The 21682-nt window shown below is 46.1% G+C and overlaps 2 protein-coding genes across 2 annotated transcripts; both read left to right on the top strand.

Moving 5' to 3' along the window:
- Positions 1-11469: 11469 nt before the first annotated feature.
- Positions 11470-17903, top strand: LOC115110037 (zinc finger protein 239-like). Its single transcript, XM_029635362.2, has 3 exons — positions 11470-11771; positions 12048-13011; positions 17403-17903. Exons 1-3 carry the CDS (start codon positions 11564-11566, stop codon positions 17605-17607), a joined length of 1377 nt encoding a protein of 458 aa, XP_029491222.1. The 5' UTR covers positions 11470-11563; the 3' UTR covers positions 17608-17903.
- Positions 17904-18101: 198 nt separating this feature from the next.
- LOC115110036 (zinc finger and SCAN domain-containing protein 2-like) lies at positions 18102-21665 on the top strand. The gene is made up of 2 exons (XM_029635361.2): positions 18102-18400; positions 18728-21665. The coding sequence occupies exons 1-2, from the start codon at positions 18208-18210 to the stop codon at positions 19915-19917; spliced, it is 1383 nt and encodes a 460-aa protein (XP_029491221.1). The 5' UTR covers positions 18102-18207; the 3' UTR covers positions 19918-21665.
- Positions 21666-21682: the final 17 nt, after the last annotated feature.

The raw sequence follows: 21682 nt of genomic DNA, 5'->3' as shown, positions 1-21682 counted from the left end.
ACTGGAAAAACAGACTGAGCAGAGCCGGTTCTAGAATAAACACAAAAGACAGGCAGTCATTTTAATTTTGTTGCTTACTCTTCATTTCCCCCGCTTCTGTCCAGTATATACCTCCATATCTATTCCTTATTGGTAACTTATTTATTCATTTTACCTTTACTTTAACAGGGTGTCCTATTGAGACCAGGGTCTCTTTTGCAAAGGAGCCATGCATCTTCTAATTCCACAACAACAATGTTATGACAGTCTGCTTGACAGTATTTACACAATTCTAAACATAGTCTACCATCTCTGGTCAGTTTGAATTCATTCCTCTCACTTCAGTATTGCAAATGTATTGCCCACTTTACCTCTCACCTCTCTAAGTATGTATTCGTTATCTTTGATGGTTGCCTCTTTTGTTCAAATTCTATACAAATGCCTCACTGGGGTGCTTGGTCAGTTGTTACTCTCTCTCCTCCCGGGTCAGTATCAGCTCCTATGTGCTTAGTGTTTGCCCTTGTCTGGTTGTTATTCACAGAGCAGAATGACCTCTTCTCCCTCTGGGAGTCAGTCAGTGTGTCACTGTGTGCCAAAGCCTGGAATGTGAGCCAAGCCACATACAGTAGGGGCAAGGCAGTCTTTTGCTTGACTCTGGCTAAGTGCTCTTTCGGTGTGTGTGTCTGTGTGTGTGGGTGTGTGTGTGTGAGAGAGAGAGAGAGAGAGAGAGAGAGAGAGCAAAAGAGTGTGAGAGAGAAATGCAGTGTGTGTGTGTGTGTGTGTGTGTGTGTGTGTGTGTGTGTGTGTGTGTGTGTGCGTGCGTGCGTGCGTGCGTGCGTGCGTGCGTGCAAGATAGTCTTTAAGAGTGTGCGTGTGTGTGTCTGCCCCCGGATGCTGTTTTTAGGGAGAAAAAGTTGAGTCAGTCCCCTCCCACTCAGTTTAAAGGTGTCATATTCTACTTGGCACCCACATTCCCTTCACTTCCTGAGCCCAGTCCCCTGTGCATGTTTACAGTATCGTTTACAGTGCGTTTATACTTAAGAGTTTTTAATGGAGGCTGGGTTAACTCTAATGCTTTTACACCAAGGACATCTTTAGGTAGCTGAGAGGCTCGTTGACCCGTACAGCGCGTTGTAAATAAAATCACATGCATATTTATTTGTCATGACGACACATGATGTTCACGTCCAAAGTTGACTTTTTCCACTGCGATTTGTTTCGGGGGTCCAGAATAATCTATGCCAATGTGTTATTTTGAGACTCTGCTCCACCCGACCGTTTGGAGCACTTCCTCAGAACCACCCTTGAGATCTACGCTAGCTACCATAGAAAGGCTACAACATGGTTGAAAACCAAAGGGGAAGGTTTCCCATGAGTGAGAATGTTCCACTCTGACAGTGCCAGAGTTTGATGTTTGGAAGGTTAGTGAGGGGGGGTGTCCCAATAATATATCCTTTCTACTGAAGTGTACACTCGTTCAATAGTTCCCACTAATCTAAAAGCATTGGATTAGTGGAGGCAGGGTGGGAAATTCCGTTTTTAGTCCATCAGCCGCCCAAATTTGACCAGCCACAAAAAAAATGAAGATAAATCACAGAAAGACGCATATGTTTTTTTCAGCAACAACAAAAATGACATGTGGGCTTCGGATTGAACAAAAAATAAAACTGCTCCCAAAATGCTCTGTGTGATCAACCCACCCATGTGGCTGGTAAGAAAAGACATTCTACCAGCCAATGGCTAAATGTACCAGCATTTGGCTGGTGGCTGGGTTTCCTTTCCCACCCTGGAAGCATTGGCTAGAGGGAGTTTCTACAATACGTATTGTACCAGTTATTTCTTTTCAAATCAGTGAAGGGAAGTTAACAAGTGCACACGTTGGGAGGAAGGAGAGATCATCAGGACATTGCCCAAGTCTCCTGTAACCCCACCCAAGTGTAGCATGACTGTTCGTACTAACCACATAAGCAAAAAAGATTTGCAGCTGAAAGTGAATGCTGACTTTTTGACCTCTTTTATTTCCATTTCTCAATGGTTGTGCACAACTATGGATATTTAACCTGCTTGCACTATATTGTAGATGTATGTATATATTTATTTATATACCTGATTATGCCTTTGGTTTGATATGGACTGTTATTGAGCTATTAAATGCTATTATTTGTATTTATTCCATTATTATCATCACTAGTATCACTATTGCCGTGATTACGGTTCTATTTCACTGTTATCTCTGCTAGAGTTGTTGTTCTCTTTATGACAATAGAACAACACAAAGGAAACATTATTCTACAATGGCCTTCGCTGTTATTCAACCCCGGTTGGTTTCTGAGCGTCCTTGACAAGAGAAGGGCACACAAAAAAAAGCATGTTTACAGTTAGTTACACAATTCATATGCAGATACCTTATGTGATCACAACGACGATGACCAACCAGTTCATGAGATCATTTATACACACACCGACATAAATGTCTTGAGTAATCTCCACCTTTTCTTAGTCGTTTCCTATTCATCTCTCAGGTCTTTCTTTCTCCCACCAATTCATGAATTCCTTCATTAAGAACATAATTATTCCCAACTAATTCATGTTCTTCTGATCCTTCTTATTTTCTATAGATTATCGTTATTTTATTATATGCTTTTATCCAAAGCGATACATTTTTACATGTGGTTGGTCCTGGGAATCAAACCCACATTCCTGGCACTGCAAGCGCCACACTCTACCAACTGAGCCATGTCGGATCACTTTACAATTATCTATTTGATCCCCTTTCCTGTTTGTTGTAAACTACATCCTGCCCAATATAATCTATATCCTGTTTTGATATATTATCTCTTTGGAGGAGAGATCTTGGTTCACTCCCAAATGAAACCCTACTCCATTTCTAGTCCCATGGGGCTCTGGTCAAAAGTAGTGCACTATATAGGGAATATGGTGGCATTTGGGAGGTAGCCACAGACTGCAGCACCGGTGGTACCAGACCATCGGCCCACTTAGTTAATCCGTGTTGTTGTTCTTATTGTCGTTGATTACAGATCTATAATATAATCCTGAATCAGACATCAGTGCAGACTTGCCTGACTGTGCATGCCTTAATTGACTGCTTTATAAACATACAGTATGAGTATGTATGTACACTACTATGTTAATCCAATATATTGATAAAGCACTCTGTATTGATCTTGATCCTGTTTGATTATTACTGATTATTGATCAAGTTTGAAAGGAACCTTGTGAATAAAACCCTAGTTGAGTACGAGCTCTGTTTTACACGGTACATTGCTACACTCGAACAAAAATGTAAACGCAACATGCCACAATTTCTACGACTTTACAGTTCGTGTGAGAAAATCAGTCAATTTGAGCAAGTTCACTCATCTAAACTAATTCAATCTATGGATTTCACATGACTGGGAATACAGAGTCACATGTTGTGTTAGTCACAGATAGCTAAAAAAAAAAAAAATCAGCAATCAGTAAATCACCAATCAGTATCTGGTGTGACCACCATTTTGCCTTCATGCGGCGCAACACATCTCCTTTGCATAAGAGTTGGATGGCGGCGGATGAATGGCGTGACAATGGGCCTCGGGATCTCGTCACGGAATCTCTGTGCATTCAAATTGACATTGATAAAACGTAACTGTCTTCGTTGTCCATAGCTTATGTCTGCCCATACCATAACCCCACCGCCTCCATGGGGCACTCTGTTCACAACGTTGACAGCAGCAAACTGTTCGCCCACACGACGCCATACACGCTGTCTGCCATCTGCCCGGTACAGTTGAAACCGGGATTAATCAGCTGAGAGCACTCTTCTCTAGCGTGCCAGTGGCCATCGAAGGTGAGCATTTGCCCACTGAAGTTGGTTACGACACCAAACTGCAGGCAGGTCAAGACCCTGGTGAGGATGACGAACACGCAGATGAGCTTCCCTGAGATGGTTTCTGACAGTTTGTGCAGAAATTCTTCGGGTGTGCAAACCCACAGTTTCATCAGCTCTCTGGGTGGCTGGTCTCAGACGATCTCGCAGGTGAAGAAACCGGGTGCGGAGGTCCTTGGCTGGCGTGGTCTGCGGTTGTGAGGCCGGTTGGGACGTACTGCCAAATTCTCTAAAACAACGTTTGATGCGGGTAATAGTAGAGAAAGGAACATTAAATTATCTGGCAACAGCTCTGGTAGACATTCCTGCAGTCAGCATGCCAATTGCACGCTTCCTCAAAAACTTGAGACATCTGTGTTGTGTGACAAAACTGCACATTTTAGATTGGCCTTTAATTGTCCCCAGCACAAGGTGCACCTGTGCAATGATCATGCTGTTTAATCAGCTTCTTGATGTGCCACACCTGTCAGGTGGATGGATTATCTTGTCAAAGGCTAAATGCTCACTAACTGGTAAACAAATTTGTGCACAGCATTTGAGAGAAATAAGCTTTTTGTGTGTATAGAACATTTCTGGGACCTTTTATTTCATCTCATGAAACATGGGACCAACACTTTACATGTTGCGTTTATATATATGTTCAATAATACATCTCGCTACATGTTAGTCCTGCACTGCGTCAGACTCGCTCTCCTTCCATCATTTTCCCTACCTTAAGAATGTGCTTGAGATAGGGTATCCGTGAAACCCACTCTTGTCTTGTGTGTGTGAATTTCTGTTACGTGTTTCCAGGATGTTGCGGTTGTCACGGCAACAGTTGGCAGGGAGGGAGAGCAACCGGAGAAGCGGGGATGGAGCAGGGAGGGGGTGAGGTCTGACTTCTCAGTGTTAATAATCTCATTTACATTTGAAATCCATATGAATTATTAAAAGCTTCTGCCTCTGTGGCTGGGAATTAAGGAGAGAGAAAACATGATAGGGGGAAAGAGTGGGGGCTGCAGAGAAAGAGGGATCGGCTGGATAGAGAAAGAGCAGTGTGAGGAGGAGAGAGAGAGAAAAAAAGGGAGGGAGAGAGGGGGGGAGCACGATGGGTTGGAGAGGACGGCTACTGGAGATGGCAGTAAGAGAGAAAGAAAAGGGAGGGAGAGAGGGATAGAGGGGGAGCACGGTGGGTTGGGGAGGACGGCTACTGGAGATGGCAGTAAGAGAGAAAGAAAAGGGAGGGAGAGAGGGGTAGAGGGGGAGCACGGTGGGTTGGGGAGGACGGCTACTGGAGATGGCAGTAAGAGAGAAAGAAAAGGGAGGGAGAGAGGGGTAGAGGGGGAGCACGGTGGGTTGGGGAGGACGGCTACTGGAGATGGCAGTAAGAGAGAAAGAAAAGGGAGGAGAGAGGGATAGAGGGGGAGCACGGTGGGTTGGGGAGGACGGCTACTGGAGATGGCAGTAAGAGAGAAAGAAAAGGGAGGGAGAGAGGGGTAGAGGGGGAGCATGGTGGGTTGGGGAGGACGGCTACTGGAGATGGCAGTAAGAGAGAAAGAAAAGGGAGGGAGAGAGGGGTAGAGGGGGAGCACGGTGGGTTGTGGAGGACGTCTACTGGAGATGGCAGTAAGAGAGAAAGAAAAGGGAGGGAGAGAGGGGTAGAGGGGGGAGCACGGTGGGTTGGGGAGGACGGCTACTGGAGATGGCAGTAAGAGAGAAAGAAAAGGGAGGGAGAGAGGGGTAGAGGGGGGAGCACGGTGGGTTGGGGAGGACGGCTACTGGAGATTGCAGTAAGAGAGAAAGAAAAGGGAGGGAGAGAGGGGTAGAGGGGGAGCACGGTGGGTTGGGGAGGACGGCTACTGGAGATGGCAGTAAGAGAGAAAGAAAAGGGAGGGAGAGAGGGGTAAAGGGGGGAGCACGGTGGGTTGGGGAGGACGGCTACTGGAGATGGCAGTAGAGAGAAAGAAAAGGGAAGGAGAGAGGGGTAGAGGGGGAGCACGGTGGGTTGGGGAGGACGGCTACTGGAGATGGCAGTAAGAGAGAAAGAAAAGGGTGGGAGAGAGGGGTAGAGGGGGAGCACGGTGGGTTGTGGAGGACGTCTACTGGAGATGGCAGTAAGAGAGAAAGAAAAGGGAGGGAGAGAGGGGTAGAGGGGAGAGCACGGTGGGTTGGGGAGGACGGCTACTGGAGATGGCAGTAAGAGAGAAAGAAAAGGGGGGAGAGAGGGGTAGAGGGGGAGCACGGTGGGTTGGGGAGGACGGCTACTGGAGATTGCAGTAAGAGAGAAAGAAAAGGGAGGGAGAGAGGGGTAGAGGGGGAGCACGGTGGGTTGGGGAGGACGGCTACTGGAGATGGCAGTAAGAGAGAAAGAAAAGGGAGGGAGAGAGGGGTAAAGGGGGAGCACGGTGGGTTGGGGAGGACGGCTACTGGAGATGGCAGTAGAGAGAAAGAAAAGGGAAGGAGAGAGGGGTAGAGGGGGAGCACGGTGGGTTGGGGAGGACGGCTACTGGAGATGGCAGTAAGAGAGAAAGAAAAGGGAGGGGGAGAGGGGTAAAGGGGGAGCACGGTGGGTTGGGGAGGACGGCTACTGGAGATGGCAGTAAGAGAGAAAGAAAAGGGAGGGAGAGAGGGGTAGAGGGGGAGCACGTGGGTTGGGGAGGACGGCTACTGGAGATGGCAGTAAGAGAGAAAGAAAAGGGAGGGAGAGAGGGGTAGAGGGGGAGCACGGTGGGTTGGGGAGGACGGCTACTGGAGATGGCAGTAAGAGAGAAAGAAAAGGGAGGGAGAGAGAGGTAGAGGGGGGAGCACGTGGGTTGGGGAGGACGGCTACTGGAGATGGCAGTAAGAGAGAAAGAAAAGGGAGGGAGAGAGGGGTAAAGGGGGAGCACGGTGGGTTGGGGAGGACGGCTACTGGAGATGGCAGTAAGAGAGAAAAAAATATTTTTAAAAACAGGTAGAGCGACACAAAAGCAGAAAAGGAAGGAACTAGAGAGTTAGACAGAGGTAAAGATAAAAGTAGACATGTCGAGCAAGGGAGAGAGAGAAGACAAATCTGGACTATCATAATGCAGTTGAACGCAGAGAGGAAAGGGGGAGAGGGAGGGGTCTGAAACCAAAGGTTTAAAAAAAAAAGAGCTGTAAAAGAAGGAGAGAATGCGAGAGGAAAACTAAACAAGAAATAGTGTACTGTATGTGCTGTGCCTTTGATGTTCTGAACCAAGAGCCATGAAACAAACACACACACACACACAAACACACACACATCTTAGTAGAGTTCAAAGGAGGGTGTGTGTATGCAGGGCACAGGATCCGAGCAGGAGTAAAAAGGGATTGGTGTGTCTACAGACTAAACTCTGTGAGAAGATAGATTCTGACTTGCCGGTTGAAGCAGATGGAGAGAAAGAACGCAGTGTGCTGCAGAGGACAGGGGAAAGGAAGGGAGAGGAGATCTCCTGGGAGACACCATTTGGGACTGTTACACCGGCTGCTACACTCCATATTCTCTAAGAGAATGTAACACAGACCATCCCTGTACAACCCGGGATTCCATCCCACTTCAACAACACTCTGCTCCAGAACCTTCTAGCGTTCTAACTTCCCAATGTACAATTGTCAAAATGTTAAATGGTCCAAATCCAAATGATTCCAGGTAAATAACTATTTCTAAATTGTTCTGAAATGACTGATTCAAAGATTCTGATTCTTTCAGTTCAGGCTGATAATTCAGTACGTAGCCTTTTAACCTCCTAGGAGAATCAGTATTCAACTCATTGCAGATAGTGGCCTTCCAGAAAGGCAGATATTTCATATTTTAAAAGTGTGTTTGATTTGTACAGCAGCTTGACCTTGGTTGGAGGGAGTCAATTCGATCCCATCCAATTCAAAACACTTCATTTATCCAACAGGGGCCAATAATGTTAACGGTAGTGTAGATACGTAAAACCCGTATAACATTAACATACGACATGATCACAGCAACAACAACACCACCAAAATGACATGGAAAAGGGGCAGACCTGCGGTGGCCTGACCCATTCAGCTCTGATGACCACCATATCTATAACCTTTCTATATAGTGTCAACTCTCTTCATCACCCAGGACACTTTGCTGTGCGAAATAAATGCACTTCTGAGAGGGCGCCATAGGTCCGGAAATCCACTATTCGCAATCTGACTCCTGGTGTTGTATCGTTTTTTTTATTTACTACCTAGCATTTTCTTCCAACTTTTTCTACTGTTCGTGCTCTTTACATTAACATGCTTGTGCATTATTGCTTACAAATGCAATGAAAAGACAATAAACATTTGACATCTTGCTTATTTCACAGTTTCCCTACTTGGGGGAGGGGGGGGAGGGGGTTCTGTCAGTACAGGATGCAGTAATATATTTTCTACCCTTAATATATTTTCCTGGTTCACCAATAAGGGAAGGAAACAGAGAGGAAGCGAGAGAGCGACTATGGGAAGATCTCAATTGTCTACTCCTCACGTCTTCTCTCCTCCATCTCCTTCTCAAAACCAATTGGATAAGAAAGCAAAATGTCCCCGCACCCTCTGATCTTCTCCTCCAATCGGGTTTGAGAAGGAGACGAGGAGAGAGGACGTGAGTAGTAGTACGCAATTGAGATCTTCCCAAGAGAGAAGGCGAGAAGTAGAGGGAGAGAGGGACCGAGATAGAAGGGAGTCAAGAGAGAGGGAGAGAGTTAAAGAGAGTAGAGGAGACATTTAGAGAAGATTACAGTTAACCTTCAGGGATTTCATTTGCTTCTCTGACTGAATTATCTAATCAATCAATCCGATTAAGGGACTGCAGCCTCTCCCACACAATCTGCATCTCCTCTCCTGCATGGAGGATGGCAGTCCAGTCCAGAGGGTCACGCACCTCTTCGTCTCCCAATAAAGCCCTTGACGTTGATACCACAGGAAGATTAGAGGCAGACCTGGGATGCGTCCCAAATGGCACCCTATATAGTGCCGTTGGGCCCTGGTCAAAAGCAGTGAATATGGAATAGGGTACCATTTGGGATGCAAACCCAGACGACCAAATCCCAGTCGTTAAGGGGTTTGGTGGAGGGCCTAGGCTGGCAGTGGCTCACTCTGTGCAGTTACCAGTGTTTGAATTCTCTTGGGTGTTTTTCTTCAAATGTAGCTACTGTTATTAACCTTTCTTAGACACTCAGGTGACACTAGGATACTTTCTTTTGTACTTACCTGCATTTTCCCAGGAGAGCCACCGCCTGCAATGACCCAGTGAAGAGTTGCAGAGGAGTAGAGAGTGGATGTCGATATAGCTCCCTGCTACGTGGCAAAGATAAGGAGTTATATTTGAAGAAAGGAAATATTCTGTAAGTTTAAATGTCTTATATTTTAGCAGCAGTGATCAAAACAAAACAGATGCATTTCTTTCGTCCAGCACAAGCCTTTGGAACCCAGCACCCAAATCATTTTCTGGACGACAAAACGTTTGAGCTGAGCACGCCAATTTCTCTATCAAAGAGATCCCGTCTTTAATCATCTTGACCTGTAATTCACCTGAGTTTCATTAAACATGCCTACTACTACGCCAGTGTGATGAGTAACCTTTCCTGAGACCTGAAGCCTTTACTTAAACGCTCTTAACCAACAATGCAGTTTTAAGACAATAAGTTAGGAAAATATTTACAAAAAAATGAAACAAAAGTAACACAATAAAATAACAATAACAAGACTTTATACAAGGGGTAGAGGTTAGTCGAGGTAATTTATACAAGTAGGTAGGGGTAAAGTGACAATGCATAGATAATAAACAGCGAGATGCAGCAGTGTAAAAACAAAGTACAAATAGTCCAGGTCGCCATTTGATTAAATTATTCAGCAGTCTTATGGCTTGGGGGTAGAAGTTGTTATGGAATCTTTTGGACCTAGACTTGGCGCTTCGGTACCGCTTGCCGTACGGTAGCAGAGAGAACAGTCTATGACTTGGGTGACTGAAGTCTTTGATTTTTTTGGGGGGGCTTCCTCTGACACCGCCTAGTATATAGGTCCTGGATGGCAGGAAGCTTGGCCCCAATGATGTACTGGGCCGTACACACTACCATCTGTATCGCCTTACGGCCGGATGCCGAGCAGTTGCCATACCAGGCGGTGATGCAACCGGTGCTCTCGATGGTGCAGCTGTAGAACTTTTTGAGGATCTGGGGACCCATGCCAAATGTTTTCAGTCTCCTGAGGGGGAAAATAAGTTGTTGTGCCCTCTTTACGACTGTCTTGGTGTATTTGGACCATAATAGTTGGTTGGTGATGTGGACAAAGGAACTACAGCCCGTCGATGTGAATGGGGGTGTGTTCGGCCCTCCTTTTCCTGTAGTCCACGATCATCTCCTTTGTCTTGCTCAAGTTGAGGGAGAGGTTGTTGTCCTGGGACCACACGGCCAGGTCTCTGACCTCCTCCCTATAGGCTGTCTCATCGTTGTGGGTGATCAGGCCTACCACTGTCGTGTTGTCAGCAAACTTAATGATGGTGTTGGAGTTGTGCTTGGCCACGAAGTCGTGGGTGAACAGGGAGTACAAGAGGAGACTAAGCACGCACCCCTGAGGGGCCCCCTTGTTGAGGATCAGCGTGGCAGACGTGTTGTTGCATACCCTTACCACCTGGGGGCGGCACGTCAGGAAGTCTAGTATCCATTTGCAGAGGGAGGTGTTTAGTCCCAGGGTCCTTAATATAGTGATGAATTTAATGGGCACTATGGGGTTGAACACTGAGCTGTAGTCAATGAACAGCGAACAGGTGTTCCTTTTGTCCAGGTGGGAAAGAGCAGTGTGGAGCGCGATTGAGATTGCGTCACCTTCGGATCGGTTGAGGCGGTATGTGAATCGGAGTGGGTCTAGGGTTTCCAGGATGATGGTGTTGATGTGAGTCATGACCAGCCTTTCAAAGCACTTCATGGCTACTGACTTGAGTGCTATGGGGCGGAAGTAATTTAGGCAGGTTACCTTCGCTTTCTTGGGCACAGGGACTATGGTGGTCTGCTTGAAACATGTAGGTATTACAGACTCGGTCAGGGAGAGGTAGAAGATGTCAGTGAAGTCTCTTTGGCAGTTGGTCCACGCATGCTCTGAGTACACATCCTGCTAATCCGTCCGTAGCCCCGCGGCCTTGTGAATGTTGAGCTGTATAAAGGTCTTGCTCAGCTCTAGCCTTTAGCTCAGTGCGATTGTTGCCTGTAATTCGGATATGTAGGTACAGTCACTGTTGGGACGATGTCGTTTATGCACTTATTGATAAAGCCGGTGACTGAGGTGGTACACTCCTCAATGCCATTGGATGAATCCCAGAACACATTCCAGTCTGTGCTGGCAAAACAGTCCTGTAGCGTATCTGCTGGCTTCACTAGGTCTGTCTGTTTAGTCGTATTTGTGTTTGAGCTTCTGTTCATAGACCTACCTTTTTGATTAAGGGCTGAATAATAAGTTAGTTGAGTAGTTGAATCAGATGTTGTTGGGATGGACCAGGTTGAGGGTTCATGTTATAAAACTACTGATTCAGAGGAAATTATAAATGGTTGCACTTCCCCCTTGTGGCTCAACATGAACAAGACAGACATTTCACTTCCCAAACAGCAGGTGGCGATAAAACAACATACACACTTCCTAGTCACCCAACTACCAACAAACGAAGAATAAAATCACAACATCAGCTGAGAGACGAGACATTATTCTGCACTATTTCACGTCTTTAAAATGACCAAATTGCAGCTGTTGAATGCTTACCTGACAGAACGTTTAACGGTAGTGGTGCGGGAGATTCTGGACGTGGTCGGGGACACAGTGGCCGAGTACCGAGAAGAGACGGCTAGGACGAAGAGAGAGAACGAATGCGCGAAGAGACAAAATGAAAGCCTGCGGCGACAGCTCCGGGACATCCTACTCTTGGCGGAGACAGACTGGCGTGAGAACATTTAGTTGGATAATGCTAATTTAATGGTCATGCAAAAATGAATTGGCAACCTGTCAACTAGTTAGTTACTTTGGGTGACGTCTGTCTGTTGACGATTGACAGTAACGTTACGTTGGTTCGCGAGAAGTGCCCGAATTCCGAATATCCCTCGCAGCAAAAATGAACAACTAATAGTAGTGCATGATTAATTACAATGTCATAAATATCTACTAAATGTCATACTTATTTAATGACAGCACTTTGTATTTGCAACCTCTTTCTATGCAGGATCCACTAGCCTTTCTCTCTCTGGGCAGCAGCAGCTCTGTGAGCAAGAGTGGAACATGACCCAGAGCCCCAGTCAGGAACATGACCCAGAGTCCCTGCAGCAGAGCCAGGTCAACAGACGGGGGCTACAGACACAGAGCCAGGTCAACAGACGAGGGCTACAGACACAGAGCCAGGTAGTATTGGGTAAGGATGGGGGTCTGACAGGACCAAACCAGGGACACACTGAAACAGTCAGAGTAGAGGAGAAGCCCAGTCCAGGGGAGGCAATCCCAAAGACTGAACACAACTCAGACCCAGAACCCAAGGGTATTGGAAACGCCTCATCCTTGGCCCCATCTCTGTTCTCCTCCAATGCCCACTGTGCCACAACAACTGGAGCAGCCAAGGCTGAAATGCCAGTCCTTAGGACAGAGGGAAAGACGTCCGCTCCCATCGACCCAATCCAGGGACGGATCAAAATGGAACCCAAGGAATGTGACGTCACAGTGAACCTCACCAACCATGAACCTCAATCCAGTTCAGACTACACAGGTCGTCCTATAACACGACTACCCCACAACCATGAACTCTCAGGCGACGCTGGCTTCAAAGACCTTCCGGATATGGACACCTCGGAGCTCCATAACACACCCGTACATGACCAGCAAACATATGAAACAGAGCCTGGGCCCAAGGACAGGGCGTTGCCATACGACGAGAGTAACAACTTCACCCCCACCGACCACCAGGAGGGACGCCCACACCGTTGCACCCGCTGTCGGGAGAGTTTCAGCCAGGCGGCCAGCCTCCATCTCCACCTCCAGTACAAGAAGCCCTACGCCTGTGACTGGTGCTGTAAGTCCTTCGCCCAGTCGGCTGACCTGCGGCGCCACCACCGTATCCACACGGGGGAGAGGCCCCACCGCTGTTCCTGGTGCTCCAAGAGCTTTACCCAGAGAGGCAACCTGAGACGACACCTGAGGTTGGCATACATCAACATGTTGTGTTATTATGCAGTGAGCTCCAAAAGTATTGGGACAGTGACACATTTAGTTGTTTTGTCTCTGTACTGCAGCACTTTGGATTTGAAGTGATACAGTCACTACTATGTTAAACTGTCAGCTTGAATCGGGTGAACCGTTTAGAAAGGACAGCACTTTTTGTACATGGTCTCCATTTTAGGGGACCAAAAGTATCGGGACAAATTCACTTATGTGTATTAAAGTGGTCAAAAGCTTAGTTAGTATTTAGTCCCATATTTCTAGCAGGCAATGATTACATCAAGTTTGTGACTCTACAAATGTGTTGGATGCATTTGCTGTTTTGTTTTCATTTTTGTTTCAGATGATTTTGTGCCCAATAGAAATGAATGGTAAATAATGTATGGTGTCATTTTGGAGTTAATAAATGTTTTGGTCAATAAGAATATAATATGTTTCTAAACAGCCGTCAATCTTTACATAAAAGCTAAGTACTGACAATGTGGCTGGGTCATGGGGCCTGGGCATTGGGCAAGTGTGGTAGTATGGGCTATATAGGTTGGAGCCCTGTGACAACATGTCCTCCATTGAATGTTGATTACCTGGTTCATCCCCAGACATAAGCACCATAAGCACCGCAGTCTCAACTTACTATTGAGAGTTAAAATAGTCGAACACACAAGGTGCAAGTTTGAAATTTGGACGTGCGTCAGCAATTCTTCTCTTGTTATGTCATCACTGACCGTCACTCAATTAGCCATGTCGGCTAGCTGTTTTAAATGAGTCTAGCAAGCGATCTAAACGTGTAGTAATCATGGCCGACTACCGACCACGTGCCTGGGGGTCCTGACCTCTAGGTGGCCCCCATTGATTTTGTCAGTCACTCTCAGTCAGGTATTATTAACAAGTCACGGGCAAAATGTGTAGAATGGCAGGAAATGCACTTTAAAACTGAAAACCATTATCTCCATCACATGGCAAAAAGGGTAGAGTTGAAGGAAATGAGCTGTAAAACAGTTTTCTTTTTGCCCCGTGGCAAAAGGAGTAGAAGTAATGTGAATGTTACCATGACCACGGATAGTCCTGAATGATGATGGCTATATTTATGCATCTGTAACTTTCTCACTCATCATTATTCACGAATAATTCAGGACTATCCGTAGTCATGGTAGCATCCACATGAATGTAGAAGTGTTTAGAAACATATTCGATTCTTATTTATAATAAAAGTGACTCTAACACATTACATTACCATGAATTTCTATTGGGCACAAAAATCATCTGAAACACAACCAAAATCAACAGCAAATGCATCCAACATGTTTGTAAAGTCACAAGCTTTTGCTGTAATCATTGCATGCTAGGAATAGGGGCACACAAACTAAACTTTTGACTACTTTAATACTCATATAAGTGAATTAGTCCCAATACTTTTGGTCCCCTAAAAATGGGGGGGGGACGATGTACAAAAAGTGCTGTAATTTCTAAACGGTTCCCCCGATTTATGGATGAAAATACCCTCTCATTAAAAGCTGACAGTCTACGCTTTAACCTCAGTCATTGTATCTTTTCAAATCAAATTTTATTGGTCACATACACATGTTTAGCAGATGTTAATGCGAGTTTAGTGAAATGCTTAAAATACAGTATATACAGTGTTAAGACCCGATCACTTGACACTTTAATAAATGGATCACTAGTCACTTTAAACAATTCCACAATTTACATATCTTACATTACTCATGTCACATGTACAGTGGGGAGAACAAGTATTTGATACACTGCCGATTCTGCAGGTTTTCCTACTTAAAAGCATGTAGAGGTCTGTAATTTTTATCACAGGTACACTTCAACTGTGAGAGATGGAATCTAAAACAAAAATCCAGAAAATCACATTTGTATGATTTCTAAGTAATTAATTTGCATTTTATTGCATGACATAAGTATTTGTAAGTAAGAAGTAAGTAAGAATTCCGGCTCTCACAGACCTGTTAGTTTTTCTTTAAGAAGCCCTCCTGTTCTCCACTCATTACCTGTATTAACTTCACCTGTTTGAACTTGTTACCTGTATAAAAGACACCTGTCCACACACTCAATCAAACAGACTCCAACCTCTCCACAATAGCCAAGACCAGAGAGCTGTGTAAGGACATCAGGGATAAAATTGTAGACCTGCACAAGGTTGGGATGGGCTACAGGACAATAGGCAAGCAGCTTGGTGAGAAGGCAACAACTGTTGGCGCAATTATTAGAAAATGGAAGAAGTTCGAGATCACGGTCAATCACCCTCGGTCTGGGGCTCCATGCAAGATCTCACCTCGTGGGGCATCAATGATCATGAGGGAGGTGAGGGATCAGCCCAGAACTACACGGCAGGACCTGGTCAATGACCTGAAGAGAGCAAAATCCTGCAGCGCATGCAAGATCCCCCTGCTCAAGCCAGCGCATGTCCAGGCTCGTCTGAAGTTTGCCAATGACCATCTGGATGATCCAGAGGAGGAATGGGAGAAGGTCATGTGGTCTGATGAGACAAAAATATAGCTTTTTGGTCTAAACTCCACTCGTCGTGTTTGGAGGAAGAAGAAGGATGAGTACAACCCCAAGAACACCATCCCAACCGTGAAGCATGGAGGTGGAAACATCATTCTTTGGGGATGCTTTTCTGCAAAGGGGACAGGACGACTGCACTGCATTGAGGGGAGGATGGATGGGGCCATGTATCGCGAGATCTTGACCAACAACCTCCTTCCCTCAGTAAGAGCATTGAAGATGGGTCGTGGCTGGGTCTCCCAGCATGACAACGGCCCGAAACACACAGCCAGGGCAACTAAGGAGTGGCTCCGCAAGAAGCATTTCAAGGTCCTGGAGTGGCCTAGCCAGTCTCCAGACCTGAACCCAATAGAAAATCTTTGGAGGGAGCTGAAAGTCCGTATCGCCCAGCGACAGCCCCGAAACCGGAAGGATCTGGAGAAGGTCTGTATGGAGGAGTGGGCCAACATCCCTGCTGCATTGTGTGCAAACCTGGTCAAGAACTACAGGAAACGTATGATCTCTGTAATTGCAAACAAAGGTTTCTGTAGCAAATATTAAGTTCTGCATTTCCGATGTATCAAATACTTATGTCATGCAATAAAATGCAAATTAATTACTTAAAAATCATACAATGTGATTTTCTGGATTTTTGTTTTAGATTCCGTCTCTCACAGTTGAAGTGTACCTATGATACAAATTACAGACCTCTACATGCTTTGTAAGTAGGAAAACCTGCAGAATCGGCAGTGTATCAAATACTTGTTCTCCCCACTGTATATACTGTATTTTATATGTGATATGAGTAATGTAAGATATGTAAACATGATTAAATAGGCATTATTTAAAGTGGAATTGTTTAAAATGACTAGTGATCCATTTATTCAAGTGTCCAGTGATTGGGTCTCAATGTAGGCAGCAGAGGCCTTGAGATAGAAGCTGCTTCTCAATCTCACGGTCCCAGCTTTGATGCTCCTGTACTGACCTTGCCTTCTTTATGATAGCGGTGTGAACAGGCAGTGGCTCGCTCGGGTGGTTGTTGTCCTTGACTATCTTTTTGGCCTTCCTGTGACATTTGGTGCTGTAGGTGTCATGGAGGGCAGGGAGTTTGCCCCCGGTGATGCGTTGTGCAGAATGCACCACCCTCTGGAGAGCCTTGCGGTCGAGGGCGGTGCAGTTGCCGTACCAGGTTGTGATACACCTCAACAGGATGCTCTCGATTGTGCATCTGTAAAAGTTTCAGGGTTTTGGGTTACAAGCCAAATTAGTGGAGTAGTGGAGAGGGCTGTGCACACACCCTTGTAGGGCCCCCAGTGTTGAGGGTCAGCGAAGTGGAGATGTTGCTTCCTACCTTCACCACCTGGGGGCGACCCATCAGAAAGTCAGTGACCCAGATACACAGGGAGGGGTTGAGACCCAGGGCCTCCAGCTTGATGATGAGCTTGGAGGGTACTATGGTGATGAATGCTGAGCTGTAGTCAATGAACAGCATTCTTACATAGGTATTGTTTTTGTCCAGATGGGATAGGGCAGTGTGATGGCTATTGCGTCATCTGTGGACCTGTTGGGGCGGTATGCAAACTGAAGTGGGTCTAGGGTGGCCGGTAAGGTGGCGTCGATTTCAAACCCCAAGTGCTGGAGTTCAGAGCCAAAACAACAAATAATGTGTCACTGTCCCCATAGTTTTGTAGCTCACTGTATATTGTAGCGAATCTAGGCGGTAGCTCTGACCAGCGACTGTCAATCCAACACCTTTGCCGTTACGCCCAAAAATCCAAACCTCTTGACGAGGTTGCTAGGTGTTGGGTTCACTCCATTTATATACTATTATTATATATTTTTTAAACATATTTCTATATTATAGGATCCACACCGGTGAGAGACCCTACAGCTGCCCCTACTGCCACAGGACCTTCAGCGACGGAGACACCATGAAGAAGCACAAACGGACTCACTCTGGGGAGAAACCCTATCGCTGTGTCCAGTGTCCCAAGAGTTTCACTGTGGCAAGCGGCCTGCGGGTACACCTGAACACACACCTGACAGATGCAGGGCAGCTCATCACATGAGGTCAATGCGCGAACTAATCAGCTACTACTGAATCGGCTGCACCATTTCAAACACAGGACGACATGAAGGGATTGTGAAAAGTTGAAGTGTTTTAGCAATAGGAATATTTCCTAAATGTATTTATTGGGATTAATAAAAACGGTGCAGTAGAAAACTAATGGATAATGTCATCGTGGCTGATGTTTCCAGCTTGATTGAAGAGTGTGTGTTTGTGAAAATTAATGAAATTAGTCCATTTAATTATTAAAATCACATTTCTGATTCTGTATTTTTTTTGTATTAAAGTTGAACCATCTTTCAGGTTGTTTATTTCCGAAAGGAAGATGCCAGATGCTTGACTCACGTTACCTTCACTCAATATATTTATTAATATACACAGTAATAAATAAGGGTGCAAACCTAACATATTTAAGAGGAAAATCCCTTTAATAAAACTCTTGCCTCCCTTTTTCACGAATTACGGTAGCGTCGGTAGAGTCAAATAACCTGGAAGTGAATGCTTCCACGGATATGTTTACAAAACAGTCTAGCTTGGGTCGTTATTATTAGGCTTTCAGTGAATTTTAACAAATATTTTGGGCAGGCTAAATTTCTAGAAAATGACTAAACTACAGCTTTTGAATGCTTACCTCACCGAGCGGTTAATGCTGGCTGTAGATGAGATACTAGAGGTGGTCGGGGGGACAGTGTCAGAATTCGAGGAGGAGACTGCCCGTACGAAGAGAGAGAATGAAGTCCTAAAACGAAGGTTACGAGAAGTTGGACTCGACACGGGAACGGAATGTTCAGCAGGTGACGATGCCAATGGCTCTTCGTCTATTGTCTGCACTCATCTGAGAACAAGTGAAAGCCAGATGACCTCTGTTGCCTATACTGTTTTCATCTGTCAATTATTTCACTGAGTGTAGATAAAGGGGAGAGGATGCAGGTTTTTCTAGAATATTATGATATGGGGCGTTTGGACAGTCTAAAGCCCAGTAGATCACCACATTACCCAAACAAGCTCATCCTACAAAATGCCTGTAAACTCATGTTTGGATCGTTGCTTCTGTAGTTGTGTGAATGGAATCAAGCTGATTTCTCTCTCTTTTCTGTCTGTTTGTTGGTCTGTCCATCCAGTCTCGACCAGGCCTGTTTCTCTCTCTATGTCTGGGCAGCACCAGTGGAGTTCCGACCAGGGTCCAGACCTTGAGTCTACACAGACCCAGAACCACATGGTAATGAACCAGGATAAGATGCCAGCCACACATAGCCAGCTACCCACAGAGTGCACCGAGTGGAAGAGTCTGTGTAACTCTCCACATACCCTGTCCTCACAACAGACCGATACATCGGCTACCACACCAGTAGTAGCTCCATTGACTTCAGCGTCCGTGAAAAGGGACTTGGACGAAGAAGACGACCAGCTTCTCCTTCCCTCTGCAAATCCCTTCAGCAGCTCATCATGCCCCGTGGACAGAGTGGTTTTACACTATAACTCTGAGGGCATCAAAACAGAGCCTAGTGATACTATCCCTACTGACTTGGGGTCAGTATCTGCTCAGATGGGGTGTGGTGAACTAAACCCCAGTTCGGACCCTGGACCAGCCACTGTTGAAACCAGGTACACTGTTTCAGACCTGAGCGCTGACCTGGAATCAGTGGTTGCAGACAGCAGCAGGTATGGTGCCTCTGCCTCGGGCGTCCCAACTGACCTGGTATCAGCTAGTGCGGCCATGATCCCAGATGGCTTTTTCCGTCAGATTGGCAGCGATGGTTGTGTAACAACAGGGCCAGAACTAGACTTCGGGGACACCACCAGTGCCGTAGGTCCCTTGACCTCCCTGTTCTATCCGGGTCAAACCAGACGTCAACCACAAACAAATAGGTCAACAAATAGGGGTCATCAACAAATAAACAGGTCCACAAACAACAGGGGTCAACAACAAACAAACAACAGGGGGGATCAGAGGTCCCACCCGTGCCCTCAGTGTGGTAAGATATTCAGCCACGTGTCACGCCTCAAGATCCACCTCCGCATTCACACAGGGGAGAAGCCGTACGTTTGTGCACTGTGTGGCAAGCGATTCAACAACGATGGCACACTGAGGAACCACCGGCGCGTTCACACGGAGCTGCGGCTGTACGGCTGCCCTGTCTGCGGCATGAGCTTCAAGGACGCCTACACGTGTAGGAAGCACCAGCGCGTTCACAATGGAATGCGGCCTGCCGGAGGCGGGGCCCACACCTGCAGCCTGTGTGGCAAGGCTTTCAGTGAGGCGGCTAAGCTGACCAAACACATCAGGACTCATGTGTCGGACATTGGGTGAGGGCAGTACAACCTGTAAAGACTTTTTTTATAGCGTACATAAAGGCTTTATAAGCGCTATATAAATGCGTCACAAATGATCTATAAGCCTATGTCATATAACTATAAATGGTGTATAAAGGGTGACGTAACAGTTCCCACTGTAGATTTTATTGCCAAATGTAAGTTAATAAACCATTTATAGATTATGACATATAATTATGATTTGTAAAAGCATTTAAGTAGCGCTATATAAAGCCTTTAGATGTTTTTCTTTGCCACGGAGCTCCAGAGTGGCGCATCCTGCTAAGGCACTTCACCCGACGTGCAGAGGGGCGTCACTACAGCCTGACGTGACCGGGAGTTCCAAGGGCAGTGCACAATTGGTCTAGCACTGTCCGGGTTAGGGGAGGGTAGGGTTGGCAGGGGATTCCTCGTCAATTGGTCTAGCACTGTCCGGGTTAGGGGAGGGTAGGGTTGGCAGGGGATAACTCGTCAATTGGTCTAGCACTGTCCGGGTTAGGGGAGGGTAGGGTTGGCAGGGGATTCCTCGTCTTAACTTGCTCTAGCGTCTTCGCGTGGCGGACTGGGCGCCTGCAAGCTGACTAGGGTCGTCAATTGAACGGTGTCCCCCTCCAACACATTGGTCCGGCTGACTTCCGGGTGTCTATAAGAAGCAGCGTGTTTGTCCGATCCTCACCTCTCCTTAGCCCGTTGGGGAGTTGCCGTAACGGAACACAATTGGATGCCACAAAATGCTTTCATTTCTAAACGGTAAGACGGACACGTGGGAAAATCTCTGATCCAAAATGCTGGAGTTTAAGAGACACATTGTATTTTAGCTTCAACTGTCCAAATACATATGGAGGGGTGTGTATGACCGTGGCTGCACCGGCTTCAACGGGACAGGTCTTTGTGTACTCTGTCTGTGGCAGACGGTGTGCATCCCGCTTCTGATAATGCAGTCATCAGCGATCCCACAAGGAGTAGTTGAAGTCATCATCAGATGTGATGAACTACCTTAAGCAAGCAGTAAGTGTGTAGAGACTTTCTTTATTTTTCTTATTACTGTGCGTGTGTGTTTTAACTTACTGTATGTGTGTTTGTGCACCAGCCCGTCCAAAGGGCAGCGGGGCCCTGTCTGCCAGTCTGTTACAGGGAGGTTATTTACTTTTTGCTGTGTTGTAGTATTGATCCACTTCCTGCTTGTGACTCGGGGGGTGGAGCCTACTGTCCTTGGAAACTGCAGATGATGAACCGTAGGTTGAAGACACTGGTGTCGAACACAATTCCTTGAGAGCCACAGTCAGTGTCTGCTTGTTTTTGATCTTAAAATATATATATGTTTTTAGGATCTAGACCTGCAAGAAAAACCGGGGTCATGTTGCATAAAACGGAAATGAAGTGAAACTGTTTGAACTTGTCCAATAACAAACACTGATTAATTATGTAAAAAGTAGGAACCCGAAACTCACTGACACTGCAGTGCAGAATCTAAGGACTGGAGTTGTACTTATGTGGTTTAGAAGTCCAAAACCACATTCCCTACCCCAGGACACTTCATAAGGTGACTATCCAGGAAAATTAAAGGAAAATGAGCACCCCTTGTCTGCACTGAACTGAGGATTTTATTTAGAGAGACACAAACCGGCTTAGGATGCCTTCATTAGAGTCTCATCATGGTCTCTCATAGCAAGTGCTCAGACTTTGACTTAATGTGACACTGATAGTTCAGAGACTAATGTACAATAAATGGGTTTATTTTTTAAATGTGTGCTGTTTTATTC

This window comes from Oncorhynchus nerka, linkage group LG26, assembly GCF_034236695.1.
Source record: "Oncorhynchus nerka isolate Pitt River linkage group LG26, Oner_Uvic_2.0, whole genome shotgun sequence".
NCBI classification, from domain to species: Eukaryota; Metazoa; Chordata; class Actinopteri; order Salmoniformes; family Salmonidae; genus Oncorhynchus; species Oncorhynchus nerka.
Note: the sequence above shows the minus strand (reverse complement) of the source record. Positions and strands in the feature narration are given on the sequence as shown.